Source organism: Denticeps clupeoides, chromosome 8, assembly GCF_900700375.1.
Source record: "Denticeps clupeoides chromosome 8, fDenClu1.1, whole genome shotgun sequence".
Taxonomy (NCBI): Eukaryota; Metazoa; Chordata; class Actinopteri; order Clupeiformes; family Denticipitidae; genus Denticeps; species Denticeps clupeoides.
In genome coordinates this window covers 17309236-17329609 of record NC_041714.1, presented here as the reverse complement: position 1 = coordinate 17329609, position 20374 = coordinate 17309236, and the positions used below count along the sequence as shown (strand labels likewise).

The window sequence follows — 20374 nt, the reverse complement described above, 5'->3', positions numbered from 1 at the left end:
ATCTGGATCCGCTCTAATGAAGTCTCCAGGAACCTCATGGCTGTTTTATTTGGTGTCAGTGAGAGAGAAAAGTGGTGTGTGTTTCCACAGAGAACTGAGCTGTAGGTTTTTTTTTTTGGAGGGTGAGAGCGCTAGTGAAAGGTTGTCGAGTTCTTTGCTAATTTACTACTTTTACATATAAACATCCTTAAAAATAGTGTGAATGTGTATGTATGTCTACTGTGGTTTTCAATGTCAAAAATCAAATTTCATCATGCGGTCTGCATCCTGGACCACATCATAGAAGCTCCACATCCTCCGTGTTAGGACTAGGACAACAAGGATGCCATACTCTATCACTATTGGACATCCATCATGCCAAGAAAATCATATCAATGGACCATTTTGAGTTAATGATCTAACTAGAGTTGATGCCTTTGGAGGAAACCGGACAACTCGGAGGAAACCAACATGGGGAGAGAACACATATCTGACCTCATGACCTTAATATTGTCAGATTTTGTTGCATCAATGACAGCAGCATGCATGGTTCTCCCAGCATGATGTGAGAATGTTCTGAAGGTGATGATGTCATAAGCAGTCCACGTGGACATTGTCACTCCTGTGGTTAAAAGGTCCAGACGCTCAACTCCTTTCTGAGCTGTGTGCCGGGACTCTGCAGGTGGATTAGGTGCTGACCGGTCGTGACTCCAGACCAACTCCGCAGAGCAGAAAATTCCCCCGCGAGGCGCACGGAACCCTCGACTCCATTTGTGCATGTTCTGCGCGGCTCGTTGTGATGTCGAAAAAGCGCGGCGGCTTCTTGAAATTGCGGTCACACAACTCATTTTTCATCAGCGCAATTACAGACGTCTGCCGCAGGCCTCTGGGGAATATTTACTCAACGGAACAAACACTGCGGCATTTATCTGAAGCAGCCGGGTAGAACTCTTCCCCCCACCTTCTCCTTTCAGTTCCCCTTTACATCTGAGAAAGGAAAAAAAAAAAAAACTGAGCCGTCCTGTATGCGGTTCTGTTGGTCTTTGTCGAATTGTGATGTCTGGCTCAGGCTGCTGTTCCCAACGTCACGTGAAGATTTTGAAGATCTCATCTTTTGTTACGTCCAGGCAATTAAGTTCACATAGAAAGTGGTTTTAAAAGTCCAGTCCTAAACAGCTGATGAAGGTGAAGGGGGATCTGGTGCTCATTTGCTGATTTTAATCGACACCCAAATTTACATTTACATTTACAGCATTTACCAGACGCCCTTATCCAGAGCGACTTACAATCAGTAGTTACCGGGACAGTCCCCATGGAGTCTTGCTCAGGGACACAATGGTAGTAAGTGGGATTTGAACCTGGGTCTTATGGTTCATAGGCTAGTTCGCTACTACCACCCTGACCAGCAGCAACAAAGATAAAGAACGATGAGTGGGCCTTGAGCAAGATGGCTGCTGGATGTTTATACTCTGCTTCCGGGTGCCTGTCTCAACTGTCGGAGCCCGGCGGTGGAATGTCGTTTATGCGTTTATGTGTGGCCGTGTGGTTCTCAGTCACCCCGCCCTCAGCAGCTTCCTACGGACAGCTCCCTCATTAACACTCATTTAGATCTGCACTGACGGCCTGTCCTCGGAAGATCAGATCAGTCGATCGCAGAATCTATCGATCAGTAGTCAACGGCCATTTCATGCTCGGTGGAAGCGTCCTGCTGCTTTGGCGCGACAGCTTTCCGTTTCCCGCCGCCGGTTTCGGGAGCTGATGAGATGCTCCCGTCTGATTGCACATTCCACGTGCGAGTCCCTGTCTGGTGTGTGTATGTCCAGACAGAGCTGTGTTTACCTCATCTGGCTGGAGCATCTGGTTCCAATCCAAATGCCAGCGCTGCTCTGTCAGGCTGCAGGTGCTTGTGTGTGTGTGTGTGTGTGTGTGCGCACGTCTTTTTAATTTCACTTTCCCGGCCAGCCGTTATTGGCATGAAGGTGATGGGATCTCGTCGGATTTACTTTTCCGCTCATTCTGCTCTGCTGTGTGTGTTTTGAGTTATTGCTTTATGAACATGGGGCTAAATGGTTATTGGCTATATGTGTTTACACAAGAACAAAAAAAAGTTCCATTTTTTTTTTTTAAAGCAAAAGTACAAAATTTTACTTTTGGCTTTTTGAAGCCATTGTTTATGGTTCAGGGTGACATCACCAGGGTCTTCACAGCAAGTGTGCAAATGACAACTCGCCATGTAATCCGGTACGTCCATGTCAAAGTTCAGCCGCGTGAATCTGCCCTTGTTGGTCTGCTCGGGCCGCGGTGGCGAGTGCGGGGCGGGGCGGGGCGGGGGTGTCAGACAGGCGCGTGACGGACGGGGGAGGCTGGCGTTAAGTGTGCAGACAGGCAGACATTTGCACAGAGCAAATAAATGTCAGGCTAAGTGGCTGCTGAAATTGCCTCCGTGTGGGGAGGAGCGGCCGGAGAGAAAGTGAGAGAGAGCGGCGGGGACAGGTGTCCCCCTCCCCCGACCTGTGTGGCTGTCTCTGTCAGGTGGTAGACAGGACACACCTGGATCGGCGTGTTTGTATTGGTCGGCGGGTTAAATTGAGGGGCTCTGACGTGTTTTGTGGCTTTAAAAGGCACTTAGCGTGAGCGCCGCTGCCTGCTAAATGCCTTCGCTTTTTTTTTTTTTTGTTCGTTGATTCGGTGTCATTAACACTCGTCAGCGAACTTGAGGAGTTCGGTTAATCGACTGCTAATTCGCCAGCTCTACGTTCTCATGTGTGCCTTAGACTAATTCATTTCCTGGCTCCTTCCGACTCACCTGCTTGGCTCTGAGCTTCGGGGAGCGCGTGGCCCGCAGCGACGGAGGCGGAAGTTATTTAGAGGTGAAAGGGATCCCTTCATCCATTCTGTGACAGCACCCTTCACTCAAACGGGTGGCCTGTCGGCATGTTTGATTCATTAACTAGCTGCCAGTAGGAGACATGAAACAAGGCCTGGACTTGGAGACATTTCTCTACATTTGCATAATAATTCTACTGTACCGAGACCCTGTTTATCCCTGTTTATCCATTATATCCATGTTAACATTGAAATGAGCAACTTTTTGAAAAGGATCCTTGTATTTGGTCCCGAGCCCTGAGAAATAGGGAGATGAATAGTGTGGACAACCATCCACTAACTGGAGCACAAGGAAGAAAAAGCAGAAGGAGAAGATGTGGCTGAAACAACACTGTGAACAAACAGCAGTAATGTCACAATAAAAGAATCTGTCATCATATTCAGAACGAATGTTCATACCCCGTAAAGTGTTCTCTACAGATTCTTCTCATTCATTAGGCAATTGGATACACGGGATAATTGAACGTAGAACTTAAATCTTTTAAAATCATTTAAATAATTTAAATGTTTCCACCCAATTTCAAAGCAGAAATAGAAAAAACATAAAAATGAATTATATATATATATATATATAATTCCAAACATTTGTACAGTGACAAGAAAACGGATTAGATGATAAAACAACAGGGTTGGAGGGGTTTTCAGAACTTTCACTCAGTGACATATGGTTGGCTGTTTTATTCCTCCTGTATGCGTTTTAATCCCCTCCGCCTTTGGCTCTGGGTGTGCGCTTCGCTTGTGGGGGTCCAGACATGTTTTCTCTGCTTAATAGCAGCTTTTCGGGAGCCCCGCTTCCACTCCGCCAGCTTTCCTCTCCCCACAGACGGCCAGCGGCTCAGACTGACGTTTTCGAGGGCCCTCGTTCCCGGGCCTGCGCTCATTAAGAGACCCCTAATCTTCTTACTCTGGAGAGGGAGGCTGGCGTGGTGTTAAGTGCCCAAGCCCTTCTGAGTCACGCCGCTGTCGCCAAATTCTGCAGATTAAGAGGAGGAAGTGGTGGAACCGTTGGAACATGGCGCCATTGTGGAGAACCTTCTCATTTGAATTTGTTTGCCTCAAATCACACTGTTTTCAGACGATGATTAAATTGTCAGATTCAAATCTGAAATGTTTCTTTGGTCAGAGGGGGCACACAGTGGCACAGTGGGTAGAGCCGTGGCCCCCTCACCTCTGTTGTTGGGGTTCAAATTCAAGTCACAATTTGGCTTTTTGTGTGGAGAGTTTGCATCCTGTCACAGTGTTAGGCGTCATATTCCTGCAGGGTTCGTCTCCCACCTCATAAACACCATTTGGAATCGACACTCTAAATTGTCCGTAGGTGTGAGTGAATGGTGTGTGTGTGCGTGCACCCAATGTGGATTAAGTGGTTATTGATACTGAGTGAAATGAGGGGGTCCCGTCATCCAGGTTGGAGCCCAAAGCAAATCAAAGACAACAAATGTGAACATCAGGAGATTTAATTTCCGAATGACTTACACCCACAATGCCTCAGGCTTCTTACACTTTCAAACACCCTCAGCACACGGCCACATTTAATGAGTAAATGGCAGGAGGGAACGTCTATCTCGTCCCTAGAAGCTGACAAACATGGCTTCTGGAGGACAGATTTGATCCATGAAGGAGGACACAATATGGGGAATAAATATCTTTAGGGCACAATCCATTGTTACCAGCATGCTGCTCAAGGTTTTCTTCTGCTGTGGGGTGTTGGCTCAGCTTCATCTTCCTTCTTCTGTGCACCAGCATGGTCCTAGAGGATTTCCAGACTTCCTCACAGTCCTTCACAAATGTCTTCTGATCAATCCATCCAAAATCATCACTTTAAGACATTAAAGGGATGATATAATTAAAAAAAAAAAAACACTCAGAATCGAACTCTACAATGTCCTGGTCTTGAGGAGCAAAAAAAAAGATTTAATTTGTGAAAGGGAAGTGACTGTCATTGTGAAACACTGCAGCACAGCACACGGTGACACAACAAAACGTGTCCTCTGCTTTTAACATCATCCTTGGTGAGCAGTGGGCAGCCATGACAGGCGCCCGGGGAGCAGTGTGTGGGGACGGTGCTTTGCTCAGTGGTACCTTGGCGGCTCGGGATTTGAACCTGCAACCTTCTGATTACAGGGCCGCTTCCTTAACCACTAGGTCACCACAGCCACTTATTTATTTATTTTCAGTAAAAGCCTTATTATTATAGCTTCACAATGCAGAATTATGAGTTTGAAACTTTTATTAGGAGAAATAGCCCTTCATTATGAAAAGGCTGAATAAATCTCAGTGTGATGATGATAAAAAAAAAAAAGATATATTTTTTTTTTTAGCTTTTACAGATGACTGCTTTTCTCTGCATGATGGCTGCTACGCCAATGGGCGTCATTCCTCAGCACAGCACGTACGTGGCTGAAACCATGCATAGTTGCCCCTGAGCCTTCATCTTCTGACTCACTTTTCCCAGAGGCGCAGTCAGTGGACGTGTGGGTGTCTGTATTGCTGCCTCGCTCTGACCAGGCAGGCTGCCGCATTCCCACCAGCACGCCCGTTTTCCCATTTCAAGGTGTTGGTTGGCGTCGCTGTCAGTACAAATCGTCCCACACATGGAAACACGCACACCTTATCTTCCCAGGAGCTTTTTAGGACAGGCTATCGGCGGCCGCGGCCGTCGAGTGCCATCTCCTCACGTCCTGTCAGGGTGCTGGTACCTGGGGCGCTTGCAGAACTCACCTTTTCCAGCTCGCTCTATAACCTTTGGGAGCCGTGCGTGGACCCGGCGCTTTAAAGTCATATTTGTTTTCAGCCCTGGGCGATTTATTTACATCTCTCTCTCTCTCTCTCTCTCTCTCTCGCTTCTCTGTTTCCTGTCCCCGTGCTGCAGTTGTGATTCAGAGAACCGTTACCTTGGCAACCCTCTCAGAGGAACGTGCTACTGTAAGTAGACATTTGCTACTGTCACACACCTGGGTTCCTTGCTGTGCTTTGTGTATACCCCCCCCACACACACACACAAACACGCATGCACACACACACAATCTCACACACACACAGTCAGAATGAAGACTGGCAGCTGGTCCGAGGTTCATGTGGGAGCAACCGGGGATCTGTCTGGCGGCGGTGTCCGGCAGCCGGATTAGCAGCAGGAGATGGGGAGGACGCCGCACTGCTGTTTCATTAAAAAGGACCTCGACCTCCAGCTGTCAGCGTCCCGTCCTGGGATTGGCTTAGACAGGAGGAGCTACGAGTTTCGGGTTGGGATCTCGTGGGCCGCAGTCCGAGACGATCCTGTCAAGTGCTCTGTCCTGCACGAAGGTCAAATCGGCCTTTGTGTTGCCGATTTGACCACAAATCAGATGATGTCTGCTCCAATTGCTGGCCGATTGATGGTCATCATGGGATGCATGGGAAAGGTTAAGAGTCACTCGCGGCCTAATAATGAAAATTGCTTCTGTCAGGAAGTTATTGCAGCCAGGACGCCCTTGTAGGAATCCTCATCGATAGCATATGAGAGAAGGTCAGGACTCGTGTCTGGTCCTTCAAGCCGTTGCGGAAAATATTTGCCTTGGTTTGAGCGACAGCGTATGTTATTTGCTGTCCTGAAATGTTTGATGGGACATTCTTTTGAACAAAAGAACAAATAATGGCATGCCACGAGCCAGCAGGAAATTAGTTGAGCACAATGAGCGGTGCAGCTCACATCATCTGTCTGGATACAATACGCAGGAAATGACAAGACCCACCCAGGGACATTTTTTGTTTCATTTAAACGTAAAGTGAATAAAGTGAATGATTGCCATTCTGAAACAGAGCACAGCATGCGATGCATACAACCAAATGTGTCCGGTGCTTTTGTGTCCGGGGCAGCGGTGGCCTAGCGGTTAAGGAAGCGGCCCCATAATCAGAAGGTTGCCGGTTCGAATCCTGATCTGCCAAGGTACCACTGAGGTGCTACTGAGCAAAGCACCGTCCCCGTGGGTTAAATGCAGAGGACAAATTTCACTGTGTGCACCGTGTGCTGTGCTGCTGTGTATCACATGTGACAAACACTTCACTTTTTTTTTTTTTTTTTTTTTTTTTTAACCATCACCCTTGGTGAGCAGTGGGCAGCCATTATTCATTAAGCTGTAAGTCAAATATGCGGTACATATGCAACGTGCTATGTGGTATTTAACCTACGAACAAAGAAAATGTGAAACAAATGCAGATAAATGTTTACAGGAAATAAAACATTCGGCTCATGTTTACAAAATATGTCTATGAATAATTTTATGTTTTATAAATATATAAATAACTGCAAGGTTGATGTGTTCCAAACAGAGCCAAACTGAAATAGGTGATGTCAGCAGCCTGACCCTAGAATAAGTCAACCTTTACAACCGGGGTTGTGAGCCCCATGTCACTGACACATGCCAAGACATGTAGTTTGGAACTGGAACGTTCCTACACATTAATGTTAGAAGAGCAAGACCTAACTGGGTAAGCAAAGGCAAAGGGTAAGCTCTCCCAAGTTAGGGATAGTCTACAAACTACTAAAAAATGTTAACAGTAAAGGAAACATGTAATATTGCTTTTGTTTATTTTATGGACAAAAAAGCATGAATTTCTTATTTTGATCGGGTGATGATGAACCAACTATACACACATACATAAATAAATATCCCTCAAATAACAAGCCCTGGAGCCGGACCTGGTTCGGTTTGATTTAGGGCCCACTAGGTCCCTTTTGCCTGGGCTACCCAAAGTGCCTTTAAATGGCTTTGCATACAGTTTCAGGTAAGTGTATTTTGTTTAATGACTTCATATCTGCTGATGTTCTGCTAATGTAATCCTTTTAACAAATAGCGCATAATAAAATGCATAACACAAAAGCTGTGCCTAGGGATTTCACTCAATCCCCCATTATTCTATTCCCTGTGCTTTGTTGACTTGAAAAAACTTGTTACAGTGTGATATATCTGTTTTTGAAGGCCTATTGCCTCATTATGGCTGCAAGTTTCATCAAATTCTAACAAATTCATAATGGCTTATGGCTTCTCCCTGAAGGAACACCTAATAGAACCTGGAACAGCTCTTTATGTTTCACTGGGGTCGTCTTGTATTCAGACCAAAGACGATTTTCCATCTGTGCGGAACAGTGGGTCTTCTGGATGCTCTGCTGTGAGAAAAGCCACAAAACCGTCTTCTGCTGGACAGTTGGTTTAACCTTTAGTTGTCTTAACTGGGACATCTTTCTCTTTTTTTTTTGCATCCGCCATGGAGTCACTTTGAGGGTTACGCCTCAACATCCTTCAAAACTGATTGGGGATTTGAAAACCGCAACCTTCCGATTACGGTTGCGCTTCCTTCCACACTAGGCCACCACTGCCGGTGCACCCCCAGACAGAGTAACGGTCTGACTGACATTATTATCTGACTGTTTGGACAGTTTAGACACACGTGCATTTACGCATGCACATACACACGGTGATAACGCTCATATGAATTTAGGTTATATTTACTTTGAGCTGTACTCAATATTTTGACGTAAAAGAAATCCCATTAATTCAATTATCCCTGCTGTCAATCAAGGTTCTGGTATATTTTCCATACAGTGTATGCATACTCTTGTGCTTTGTATGTTTGATATTAAACTATAAGAAGCTATGCTAGCCACGCAAGACATTAGGAAGTAAAAGAGCTCATTTTCTGTTTACCTCAGAAAGGCCTTCAGCGGGACGGGGTGTTGATTTAAAGCATTCAGCCCTGCGAAGCGCAGCGTGTACTCACCACCCTCTGGAAATCCAGCGTGGCATTGCTGCACTGAGGGGGAAAGTTGTTCACTTTTCAGCCTCATTACAGCCCTATTTAACCATCTACAACTTCACTAACGTCAGTTGTGACAAGGTCGAGGTAGACCAGGTCTCCGATGATAACACAGAACACGGCATGTGACCGCCAGAGCAGCAAACCTCTGCTCCACACCTCACTCTCAGGGTGTGTTGTGATGCACTAAGATCATTTTATAAAGACTTCAGCATCTACCAGCATATAAAGTCAGAGCTTAAAAAAAAATGTGTGAAACTAGCAAGCTTGTTACTGAGTTTGAAGGCTACAGACCAACAGAACTTTCATCATCATCTACCTGTTCCAGTGATTTATTGGCGTAAATAGAAACCTGCATTAACATGATCAGTGGAGAGGGTTCAGGATGAAGATTCCACAGTGGAGAGAGTGGTGGAATCCCCTTCGACAGCACACCAGTGATGCCACTTGCTGTGGATCGGCTTCAGTGAGTGTGTCTGATGTAACCGTAACTCACCAGCCGCACAACCTTTAACTGGACCCCCGGACCTCCAAAAGCTCCATCAGGCAGCCTGAGTGGACGCCTAAGCACCATCAGGACAGGAAAAGTGTGTACCCCGCAGAAAATTCCTGTCTGATTTCTCAGTGCTGAAACTCCAGCAGTTTTGGATGGGATGTGACAAAAGCAGCTTTTCAGGATCACTTCAAAAGAGTCTAAAATAGCATGGGCAGGCACTCAAAAGATCCGCTTCACTCCAACCCGGGTGCTGTGTGACGTCTCAGTTGGCTGCAGGAATCTGGGAGGCGTCATGCTGCGCTGCACAAAACATCAGAAGTTGCCCTCCGCCTGCGGTCCGGCCTTAATGATGCAACCTTTTATGTACGGAGCCGTCAGCGCAGGAAGTTCTGCAGCCAGAGGTTCCTTTCAGAGGCTCAGTAAAAGATTCGAATTTTGATGTTTTTATCTCTGCCTTGTGCTGTGATGCCATCTTCATAATTACTGAGCTGGGTACCGCCATGGCCAACAGTTTTGAGAATTACACAAGTACTGGTTTTCACAAAGTTTGCTGCTTCAGTGATTTAGATCTTTTTGTAGGTTAACGTTTCAGAGGCTTTTATTGACAAGTTTATGCAAAGAATCAATATTTGCAGTGTCGGCCCCTTTTTTTCAAGACTTCTGCAATTCGTCCTGACATGCTGTCAGTCAACTTCAGAGCCAAATCCTGACTGATGGGACCCAATCCTCCATAATCAGTGTTTGGAGTTTGTCATCATTTGTAGGTTTTTAGTTGTCTACCCGCCTTTTGAGCATTGACCACAAGTTCTCAATTGGATTTCCTGGCCATGAACCCCAAATTTCCTTGCCTTATGGTGCTCCATCCTGCTGGAAAATTGTACTTCACCGAACTGTTCTTGGATGGTTGGGAGAAGTTGCTGTCGGAGGATTTTATTCTTTATTCATGGCCCACTGCCTTGAATAAGAAGCAGCTCCATACATGAATGGTCTCAGGATGCTTTTCTGTTGACACGAGACAGGACTGATGGTAGTGCTCACGTCTTCTTCTCATTTTCCCCATATGACCCAAACAGTCAGAAACAGGCTTCACCAGAGAAAATGACTTTACTCCAGTCCTCAGCAGTCCAATCCCTGTACTTTTTGCAGAATATGAGTCTGTCCTTGATGTTTTTGATGTTTTTCTTGACTTCTTTGCTGCCCTCACACCCACCTTCTGCCATTCCTGAGCATGCTCTGCACTGGTGGCTCCCCGATCCCGCAGCTGAGATGGTCCTGGCGCTTGCTGGATCTTCTAGGGCAACCTGAAGCCTTCTTCACAACACTTGAAGTGACACAGAATGATCTCCAGGCTTGTGTTCGTTTAACACTTATGTGCATCATAAAGGATCATTGAAATGCTTTTGTTGCAGGGAAAAAAATCACTGGAAATGTTTTTTTAGGGCCACGTTCATTTTCATGGCAAAGAATGACTTGATCATCTGATCATCTGATCACTCTTCAGGGCGTCTGCCACAAATGTAAATGTATTCATAACATTCTGGAGTAAATGCAAATTGCCATAATAAAAATGGAAGCAGCAAACTTTGTGAAAAACAGTATTTGTGTCATTTTCAAAACTTTTGGCCAGGACTGTACCTTCAAACTGGTGCTGAGCACTAAGCTGAGGGCTTGTTTGCTCGTGTAAGGTCAAAGGCGTCCTCCGGATCTACATTTATGTAACATCATCACCACATATACAAATATCATTATGTAAATCCTTACACAAGTGAACAAGTCCCATGCTTAGTTTTCAGTTTGTTGGGATCGCATTTACATTTATGGTATTTATCAGATTCTCTTATCCAGGGTGACTTACAAATCAGTAGTAACTTGGACAGTCCCCTTGGAGACACTTAATGGTATTAAGTGGGGTTTGAACCTGCGATTCTTCATAGACGAGTGTGAAAGAACAATCCAGTTGCCCCGTGATGGCCCTTGTGGGTTAAATTCACATGTGAACGATCTACAGGCAAGGCCCTCGCTGTGCTCATTTGCTCTTTGAGTGGCTTTACTCTTGATGAACACACAGATGCACAAGCATTTCTCTGCAAATTAGGTTAGCGAAAGAGTGCTTTTTGATTTGTCTGGTGGCAAATTTAATTTTTCCGACAGAACCGCGCTACTTTGGCAGCGCTTGTTATCCAATGTGCATGAAATCTGACAGATTGCCAGAAGAGGCAGATATTTATTCTGTTCATTAAATCCTCCATGTGATGAGTGCATCGCCTCATTGTCCTCTGTGAACTTACACACAAACGCACACACACGCACACAACACTTACTTACTTACTTACTTACAGTGGAGAGGGCAGTGCATTCATGGATTAAAGTTTGCCGTCAACTGAGTGCACTAAAGGCCTTCACAGGCCAAGCGCGGTGCTGCGGCTGCATAAATGAGTTGAATATTGTTGAACTTTGAACTCTGCGCATTGTGATTCATTAAGGCACAACCAACCAATGAAAACAAGGCATTGATTATAGTGATTTAATTTAACCTTGGGTCTTATCAGCGACAGGAGGGATGTTGTAGGTCTGCCAGGTGTGTTTTGACCATTTTGAACATGTCACGACTACGGGCTTACGGGGGAAGGAAGCGCAGAGGTCTGACATGCTGGGAATGGGGTTTTATTATTAAACAAACAATAAATAAATACAAATAAACAATGGCGCGGTGGCCAAAAGCAATTTAACTTAAATAAAGAACATAAACTAACCCGTAGGCGTGTGGCGATTGCCATAACTCAAATTACAAATATACACACGGTTGCCAAATGAAGTTCACGAAAATGCCGGAGATCTGGAAGGGGCGGAAACATCCGGCATTTATGCACCGTCAGGATTGGCCACCGGTGTTGAGCACAGCTGCAGTCAATCCTGACAGATCATTACATGTTGGCAGTGTAGAAGTAGCATGTGATAGCTATAGACCCACTTTTCAGCTTGTTTACTGCAGTAATGAGGTATAGTTATAAAACGCGCTGTGTGTTGGGATTCTGAGGGTGATGCTCAGTAATGCCGTTAACCACGCCTACTTTATGAGCCTACGACACAGGATTTGGGTAAAAAAAAAAGTATTTTTTTTCCTGTGCAATGCCTCGGTGTTTATACACTAATAAGAGTTAAAGCAACCACAACAAGCAGGCACCTCCCTGCTGGATTCACTTGTGCTTCTTCATCTGCCTGAATATTGTGATGGGAATTCTCTGAAGTTTGCTGAAGAACCTTCTGGGATAAACAATGCTGGTTGAATGCGGCTTGGGGCCATGACGAAACATGACTACTTTGATATGATCTGGTTAATTCTGCACACGCTACATGGCTGCTGAGGAAAGCAGACATTTTTCAGACATCGTTTTGCTTTTCTGTTCTGGCGCCCCAGACAAACTTTAGTCTGGTGGCTGGTTACTCACTCACATAACTGCTTATTCCTAGTCAGGGGCGGGGCAGCAGGAGGCTACTGGAAACACACACACACACACACACACACACCCCTTTTACTCACACACTCACACTCACAAAAGGTCCGAGTCCGGATTTGACTCAGCCATGAAAGTGTGAGGCATGGCTGGTCAATTCAGCATCTTTTATTGATCATTATTCAACTTTATCAATTTTGGAATAGTGTAATTGTTAGAATTGTGAATTTAACAGGCAAGAGTTTTAACATTAGGGCCAAAATAGTTTTTATGATTTAATTACTTTATTGGATTAAAATAAATTGTAAATCACTAAAAGTATTTTTTTTTCATGATAATGAAATGCTAATTATGTTTAACTATGTTGTTAATTCTAATCATGTATCTAATTGATTTATAAAAAGTATCAGAGGCTTACTGAGACATATATATATATACACAGTTAATTTTTTTTTACAAAATAATACATTTTGAGATGCTATCAAACATAAAATGTATTCATCTTGGAGCCACATATTTTTAGTTTTGTACTTGGTATGTGGACTTCATTTGCCCCTTGCTAACAGATTGAGATCCAGTGTTTTTTTTTTTTTTTCTGTGTGTTTTGCCAGTGATCGCCAGTGTTGGGACTTTTTGCTGATCTCTACACATGGAATTAATCACTCCACCCATGTGATGTTGTCTTCTTTGGCTGTGCCTCGTCCATTTGAATAAACTTTGTGTTTTTTCAAATTTCTGACACTTTGTAAGGCGAGACTCAATCCCAAGATCAAATTCGTATATCCATCCAAAAGCTGGAGCGCCATGTGATATCTTATGAAATAATACAAATAAACAAGCTTTTCACTCTAATTGGCGCAGACAAGGTGACATTCGGGTTCACAAGCAGATGTGAAATGTCAGAGTCCTGCATCGCCATCCGTTGTGATTCTGACAGTGACGCACTTGTCGTTGAACATGAGTGATGTTCCAGATCAAAATGTCATGGACTCCCAGTGGCCTGCGAGCCATTTCCCCCGGCCATACGTCAAACTGCTCAACATAAACAGCAATGAACTGTGCTGATCTCTGAGATCTCATCGCTTATTTATTCCCTTTTATCATCCAGATAATCTGCTGATAGACTACCAATTCACCTTCAGCCTTGTGCAGGATGATGACCACCATTACACTGCAATTCACTTCATGGCCACACCTGAGCAGGTGAGCAGATATATGTCTGTGTCTTTTATTTGATTATTTGTCATTGAATGATGTTGATGTTGTAATGAACTTGTATTGTGGAAGATAAATCTAGTTCAGTTGAGTCTTTATCTTCATAATATTAAATGGTAAACTGAAGATTAAATTACGGAATTTGTATAAGCCTTTTAGCTACTACAGTTTACTTTTTGAAAATTATGGGGAATATGTTGTTTGGGTTTTATATGATGTAGTGCGTGGGGTTCACTTATGTCACATTCACTAGTTCCCTCATCATAATGCTTGCAAGTGTTGTTGGTAGTGGGCGTGGTCACGTTTGTGACATTCACTGACAGTTTAGGAGTGTAAAGAATGGAGGGAAACAGGAGAAATGGAGGAGGTGGATACTGCATTACACTTGGAGATTTAAATGTGAGAGCTGTGAATCATGTTTTTTTGGATCCTCACTTTTAAAATGTTGCTTATTAAAATATAGTTCTGGGAGTCAGAAATACTTACAAACCAGGACTGAGTGAGTAGTTATCTTCAGCATAGAAAACTAGCAAGCAGCCACTTCTTGTTTCCATTAGTTTATTATATATAAATCCACACAACATACTTGATGCTATGTGAAAAATATATCCCAATGTGTAAAGTACTTACTGCGAAGTCGTAATTTAAAACAAAGAGGACAGTTATAGATAATTATTTCAGATTGTAATGTTAAGGAAATATATTATAATATAACTGTATAAAATATGGATATATATTTATGCATCTTCTCAATTGTAGACCAACAAGAACCTTGATATGTCCATCAATGCATCCAACAACTTCAACCTCAACATTACATGGTCAGTTGGATCAACAGGTAAGGCATCTAGGTTATCTCTCTGTGTGTATATGTGTGTGTGTGTATGTGTGTAATAAACTACTCATCAGGGCGGGGCAGTGGAGGCCTAGCGGTTAAGGAAGCGGCCCCGTAATCAGAAGGTTGCCAGTTCGATCCCGAGTACCGTCCCCGCACACTGCTCCCTGGGCGCCTGTCATGGCTGCCTACTGCTCACCAAGGCTGATGGTTAAATGCCGAGGACACGTTTCGTTGTGTCACTGTGTGCTGTGCTGCAGCGTATCACAATGACAATCACTTCACTTTCATCAGGCTCAGCGTAATTAGGTCACATGACCACTTGGTAATGGAGCCTCCAGAATTGGGCCTGTGTGTGTATGAGATTTTCTATTAATATATATTTTTAATGAATTTGTGTGGCTGCAAAACAATCATGATGATAACACCAGGATAACCCGCAAATACCTCATTAACCGAACAATATTTATTTTTTATGTTCTTATTCAGAAACCAGAGCACAAAACAGTACCCTCTTTAGATGGGTTGTACTGTGGATTTTCTTTTTTCAAGTGTACATTCAGACCTAACCTAGTCCTTAAATAAATCACCTAAGAATTTTAATTACACACAAATAGGTGAGTGTGCTCTGAGATTAAAATTTTAATATAAGTTATAATGCCAATGTGGCATTAGGCCTGTCTCCAAATATATTTTTTTTATATTTAAATGTCAGTTTTTCTTGTGACCGCTGTTACAGGAAAACTATAATTTGGCTGGCTGTGAATAAGGGAGATTTCAGGAGTGAGAAGTGTCACCCTCTTGCTCTTTTCTTCTCTTTTAGCCGGGACCATACTGGGAGAGGAGTACCCCATCATCTCCAAGACCAACATCAAGAAGTACAGGGACAGCTTCTCCTGCGAAAAGTACAGTTTCCGTAGCAACCCCAACATCACCTTATACGTCTATGTCAGCAACTTCTCTTGGCCAATCAAGATCCAGGTAACACACCAACACACACTGCCTCCCACTGCTCATACATCAGCCCTCATTCTCTTATTTTTTAACCACTTCATTATGAGCCTCAGTTCAATTCATTTAGTGCAGTGGAAGGAAACCCTCCTGCAAATGTCCGCAGATTTATATCAAGGTCATGTTCCAAAGCAAACAACCTAAATGCCGTACAGGGTTTTACATGTAATTACAGTAACGGCTTTTAATGCTGAATTGTTGTTTATGGCGACACTGATGTGCTGTAATATGAATTGGTGATGCAGTGCATCCACATAAATTTATAGATCAGATGTTCTTCTGGATGCCAGCCAGCAAGTTTTGGTATGCGTTGTGTTGCACAGCTTGAATTATGGGAAGAGAACAAAGTATGTAAGTGAGAAGGATGAACAGCATTGAAGCAATGAAGTAAGAGGAACTTAATTGAACCAAATAATCCCTGATTAATTGAGTATTTTAGATTTATTTCAGCAATCTAGTGCTAAGCAGAAAATTTAAGGTGCAAATAACATTAATGGGCATGTCCAAGTCTCTTTTACTATTTTGAAGGAGGTATGAAACATACTTTGCACCAAGTGGAAAAAAAGTTGTCCTATCTAATTATTCAGATGTGTAATAATAAAGCCAGTCACAGTGACATATAACCTCAATGAAGGGGCGGATTGTTCTTAATATGTGGTGTTTACCTGGCTAACCAGATCGGCTTTCTACTGTTCCCCTTAATTACAACAATAAACTGGATCTGTGTGTTTGTAACGAATATAAATTGGGGCATTCAATAAAATTGTGCATGAAAAATCACAGGTATCTTAAATATATCTTTTCCATTTATATTAATATTTGAATAATATGTATGAACAACAGAAAATTATTCACAGTCCGGACTTAAAAGAAAAATCCCTTCCACTGCTAAATGCACCTGCTACATTGGGTTAATGCACCGAGCACCCACACATTTATGAAATGCTTACATCTAAATTTTTTTTGTCTTCTGGCTGCCTCAAAATAGCAGCATGCTGACAATGCACACAGCCACGCCAGTCCTGTTGTGAAACACACACGGCATTGCCAAATTTCTGGAGGGACATTGCTCATTTTGTTACCATGTGGCTATATCCACAACATAACACTCCTTAGATTGCCGACTTAGATTATTATGAGTCCATGTGTCATGTCTTGGCACTATCGGCCCTCTGCCACTAGTGGCCGCCACTTTCAAATGGGACATTTGGGCTGAGTTCAACATCCTGTTCTTCAATATAAGGAAACAGAAATGCTTTTTCCCTCTTCTGGGTGTCAGATTAAGGATCTTTCTTAACCAAATATGCAATTGTAGTTCCCAGTTCCATTTGAACTGAGCGTTTTTACTCCCTCCAGTATGGAATCTTACTTCACAAGGCTGAACAGCACGTTTACTACAGGGATTCATCAGATCCCTCTGTATACCTGGTATTTCCTAGTCAATGCATCATTGTGTGACCAGCATAAAGCCCATTTTTGCCTCTATCCTGTCTTGCCTCTATCTCCTCCACGGTGGCTTTTTTGTTTTATTAACTCCAGCGTTCCTCCATTAAAGCTACTAAGCCCATTTGTGGAGATGATGTGGAACTGAACATGTTGAGACATCAATAGAAGTTATACAGAGATAGATTCTAAACCCATGGTTTCTCATTCAGGGTCCGGCGACTTGCGAGCTCACACGCTGTAATGGCCTCCAACAGTTTTGCTGTAACAGATCAGTCTCTATAAAAAAAAAAAAAACCCTCACACACACAAACAGTGATCAGCCAGCAGTAAAACATTGGAGACGCGAATGTTCATATTTAGTATCAGAGTAAATTCTAAATCTCCACAACTCTGTGCAGGCAGAACTGCTTTCATAAACCATCACACATAAATGTTTATTTTTTCAGGGTAGGGAAACGGGGCTTAATGATCCCCAAGTTCTGATGCCATCATTAATAATCACAGACGGCTTTAAAAGTTTGAGAGCTGTACAAAATATTCATAGTGCAATCTTATGATCCATAAAATTGAAGTAGACTTAAGCGCTCGTATTTTAAGGCTGTCGGCTGTGGTCTGTAAATGTCTTGCAGCATGCCGACAAGTCTGTGTGTTTAATTAAAGAAGGGATCATCAAATTTTCCCTTTAGAATCCTGTTGTTCTGCATGAGTTGAAGTGTTTTTAAATCTTTTAATGATTTGTAATAAATTCATCTTCAGAAAGATCGGGAAAAGATGTAGCAACGCAGTTTGATCCATTGGTCGAAGGCAGTAAGGCATTAAATCATTTGCACACTGCACCAACATCGTTATGCCTTTATATACTCGAGTTTGAGTGTATATTTTTATTTTATAAAACCCGTTTTTACAATAAAATGTTCAGCCTGTGTTGCAGGTTAAAAAAAAAAAAGGTTGGGAGGTGAGCGTCTCCCCGCTCGGAGGACTTCATAAGCCGATTGCATCAGTGTTTGTTCTAGAATGTCATCGTCCCGCAGCTCGTTAGTCATCCAGCCATCGATCGCGTCTCCGCCGCTTTCCCATTACGGCTGTTCTTCCTGAGCTACGTACAGACGAGCTGGAAACACGAGCTCTTAATTACCACGACGAGGCCGGTGCTGTCGCCTCTCTGAGCCGCTCCCTGACCCTGGTGGCCGGGCCTGCCGGTCTGGAGGACATGGGCCCCATGCGCTCCCGCCGAGGGCCGTTAATAGAGAGGCCGCGGGCGCCCTGGCTCGCCGCTTCTTTCATTTACAGGAGGGAGTCAGAGTTCGCGGCAGACTTGATAATTAAATTATTTTCAAAACCTTTTAAACATATTTGAATGCATTAATGATGGAAGACACTAAGGAAAATCAGAGAAAATCAAAGATTTGGATCACCTTTTTCCATTCTCATCCATTTAGTTACGAGTGATGACACTTTGGAGTTGGAAACAAGTTTGGAAGTAAATCTTTTGAATGTCATCATCATATCATCAAGTTACAGGGTTCCTACGGTCATTAAAAACCCGGTTAAATTTGAAAAGAGAAAAGTTTTGAAAATGTATAACTGGAATGTATAATGAAGTCCCATAAGACTGCGCGAGAAACGTTTTACAACTACAACGTTTAAAACTAGCACAGGCCCATAATATCTTTGCTCGCTTTACGTACTGAACCTCCGCAGTCGTGTGTCACCTTTTAAAAGTCATGTAATTTACAGTTGATCTTCCAAAATTCTTTAGGAAAAAATGTGTAAGAACCCTGAAATTAGAACATCTGAAACCGAAGAGAAATCCTGCAGAAATATTTCAGTGTGCCTTATAACTCATTTTATAACTAAATTCATTTTTTTTTTCTTGGCCGAGTACCAGCCGATCAAGTTCACGTTTCCTGTTATTTTGTCAGAAGAGGGCAGTGTCTTTTATAAATGACGTCCACGGCTTCAGCAGTCATCATTGTTCATCCGCGCGATGGGCCGCCCATTGATCCCCCTCTCCCCCCGCTGTCGGCCACAACCCGCGCTGAACTCGGCCGATGAAATGATTTTTTTTTCCCGACTGGCAGCTCCTCGGTGGAGCAGGGCGATGGTGTGTTGATTCGATTTGCTCCGAACACAGAAGCCACTTATTTGCCCCCCGGAGCGGACGTCATTAAACAGAATGCGTGTTGTGTGCCTCAGTCGTGGCTCTGCCGGCCCGGTCCCGCTGCCCGGGCACCTTTTACAGGCTAATGGCGAAGGAACTCCAGCGCTTCATGCAACATGGCGACCTTTTATCTGATGCCGGCCTTATCGCAGGAGATCGGCTTTCATGTGCCGAGTAACAGGAGAGGCGAGGCTAAGTGCTTTTTGCCTGGCGGATATGAGAAGTGACGGGACCGTGGCTCAAGTGATACGGGGTGAAGTGGCTTGCAGGGTCCCAGCCTTGATGTATCAAGGTGCCAGTCACCGCTTGAACTTGCCTTGACCTTCATGCATGGTTTCCTCTGTGAATCCTTCATAAGCATAAGATTTTTTTTCAAGTGAAATGATTGTCATTGTGAGGCACAGCACACAGTGCAGAAAACGTGTCCTCGGCATTTAACCCGTCACCCTTGGTGAGCAGTGGGCAGCCATGACAGGCGCCCGGGGGAGCAGTGTGAGGGGATTCGAACCAGCAACCTTCCGATTGCGGGTCCACTTCCTTACCTGCTAGGCCACCACTTTTCCACTCCCCTCCTGCTTGATGTGTGACATCCGGCTAATTTCTGAACACCGTGCAATTTGTAAAATAGGAGAGAGCGAAAAATTGCATTTGCATTACATTTCGAAGACATATATAATCACGTGATCATTTATTGAATACTCTTCAGGTTTAAATCCTGACTTATGCTCACGAAATGACAACCGTACGTTATAACCAGTATGCAATGAAAATGGAAGTAGCGTGTTAGTGTCACACCGACGCTTGGAGGATTGTGAGACCCTCTCGCACCCTGCCTAACACCCCCAGACTAAATTCATTTTAGTCTGTTGATAGCAGGATTTGCAGCAGCGCCCGAAACAACGAGTCTATCACGTTCCTGAGTGACTGGGAGTGCCCCACCACGCAGGACAAACGCCATCAGAGGGATCTGGTTATCACCGTTCTCGCATCCTCGTGGACCTGTCTGACTTTTATGCCAACTGATTGTCCTCTAGACTCGAAAGCTACAGTGGATATTTTTCCTGCCTGCGGGGCAAACGCAGCTCGCTCTATTCTCT

General features: G+C 43.9%; 1 protein-coding gene across 3 annotated transcripts in view; it reads left to right on the top strand.

Annotated features, from left to right (window-relative positions):
- The window catches only part of atrnl1a (attractin-like 1a), a 174525-nt gene that overhangs the window by 65525 nt on the left and 88626 nt on the right, over nucleotides 1-20374 (top strand). For all 3 annotated transcript variants that reach the window (XM_028988979.1, XM_028988978.1, XM_028988980.1), the window contains exons 22-25: nucleotides 5738-5790; nucleotides 13718-13812; nucleotides 14584-14662; nucleotides 15483-15640. In XM_028988979.1, coding sequence (XP_028844812.1) covers nucleotides 5738-5790; nucleotides 13718-13812; nucleotides 14584-14662; nucleotides 15483-15640 — 385 coding nt within the window. The remainder of the gene's footprint in view (nucleotides 1-5737; nucleotides 5791-13717; nucleotides 13813-14583; nucleotides 14663-15482; nucleotides 15641-20374) is intronic.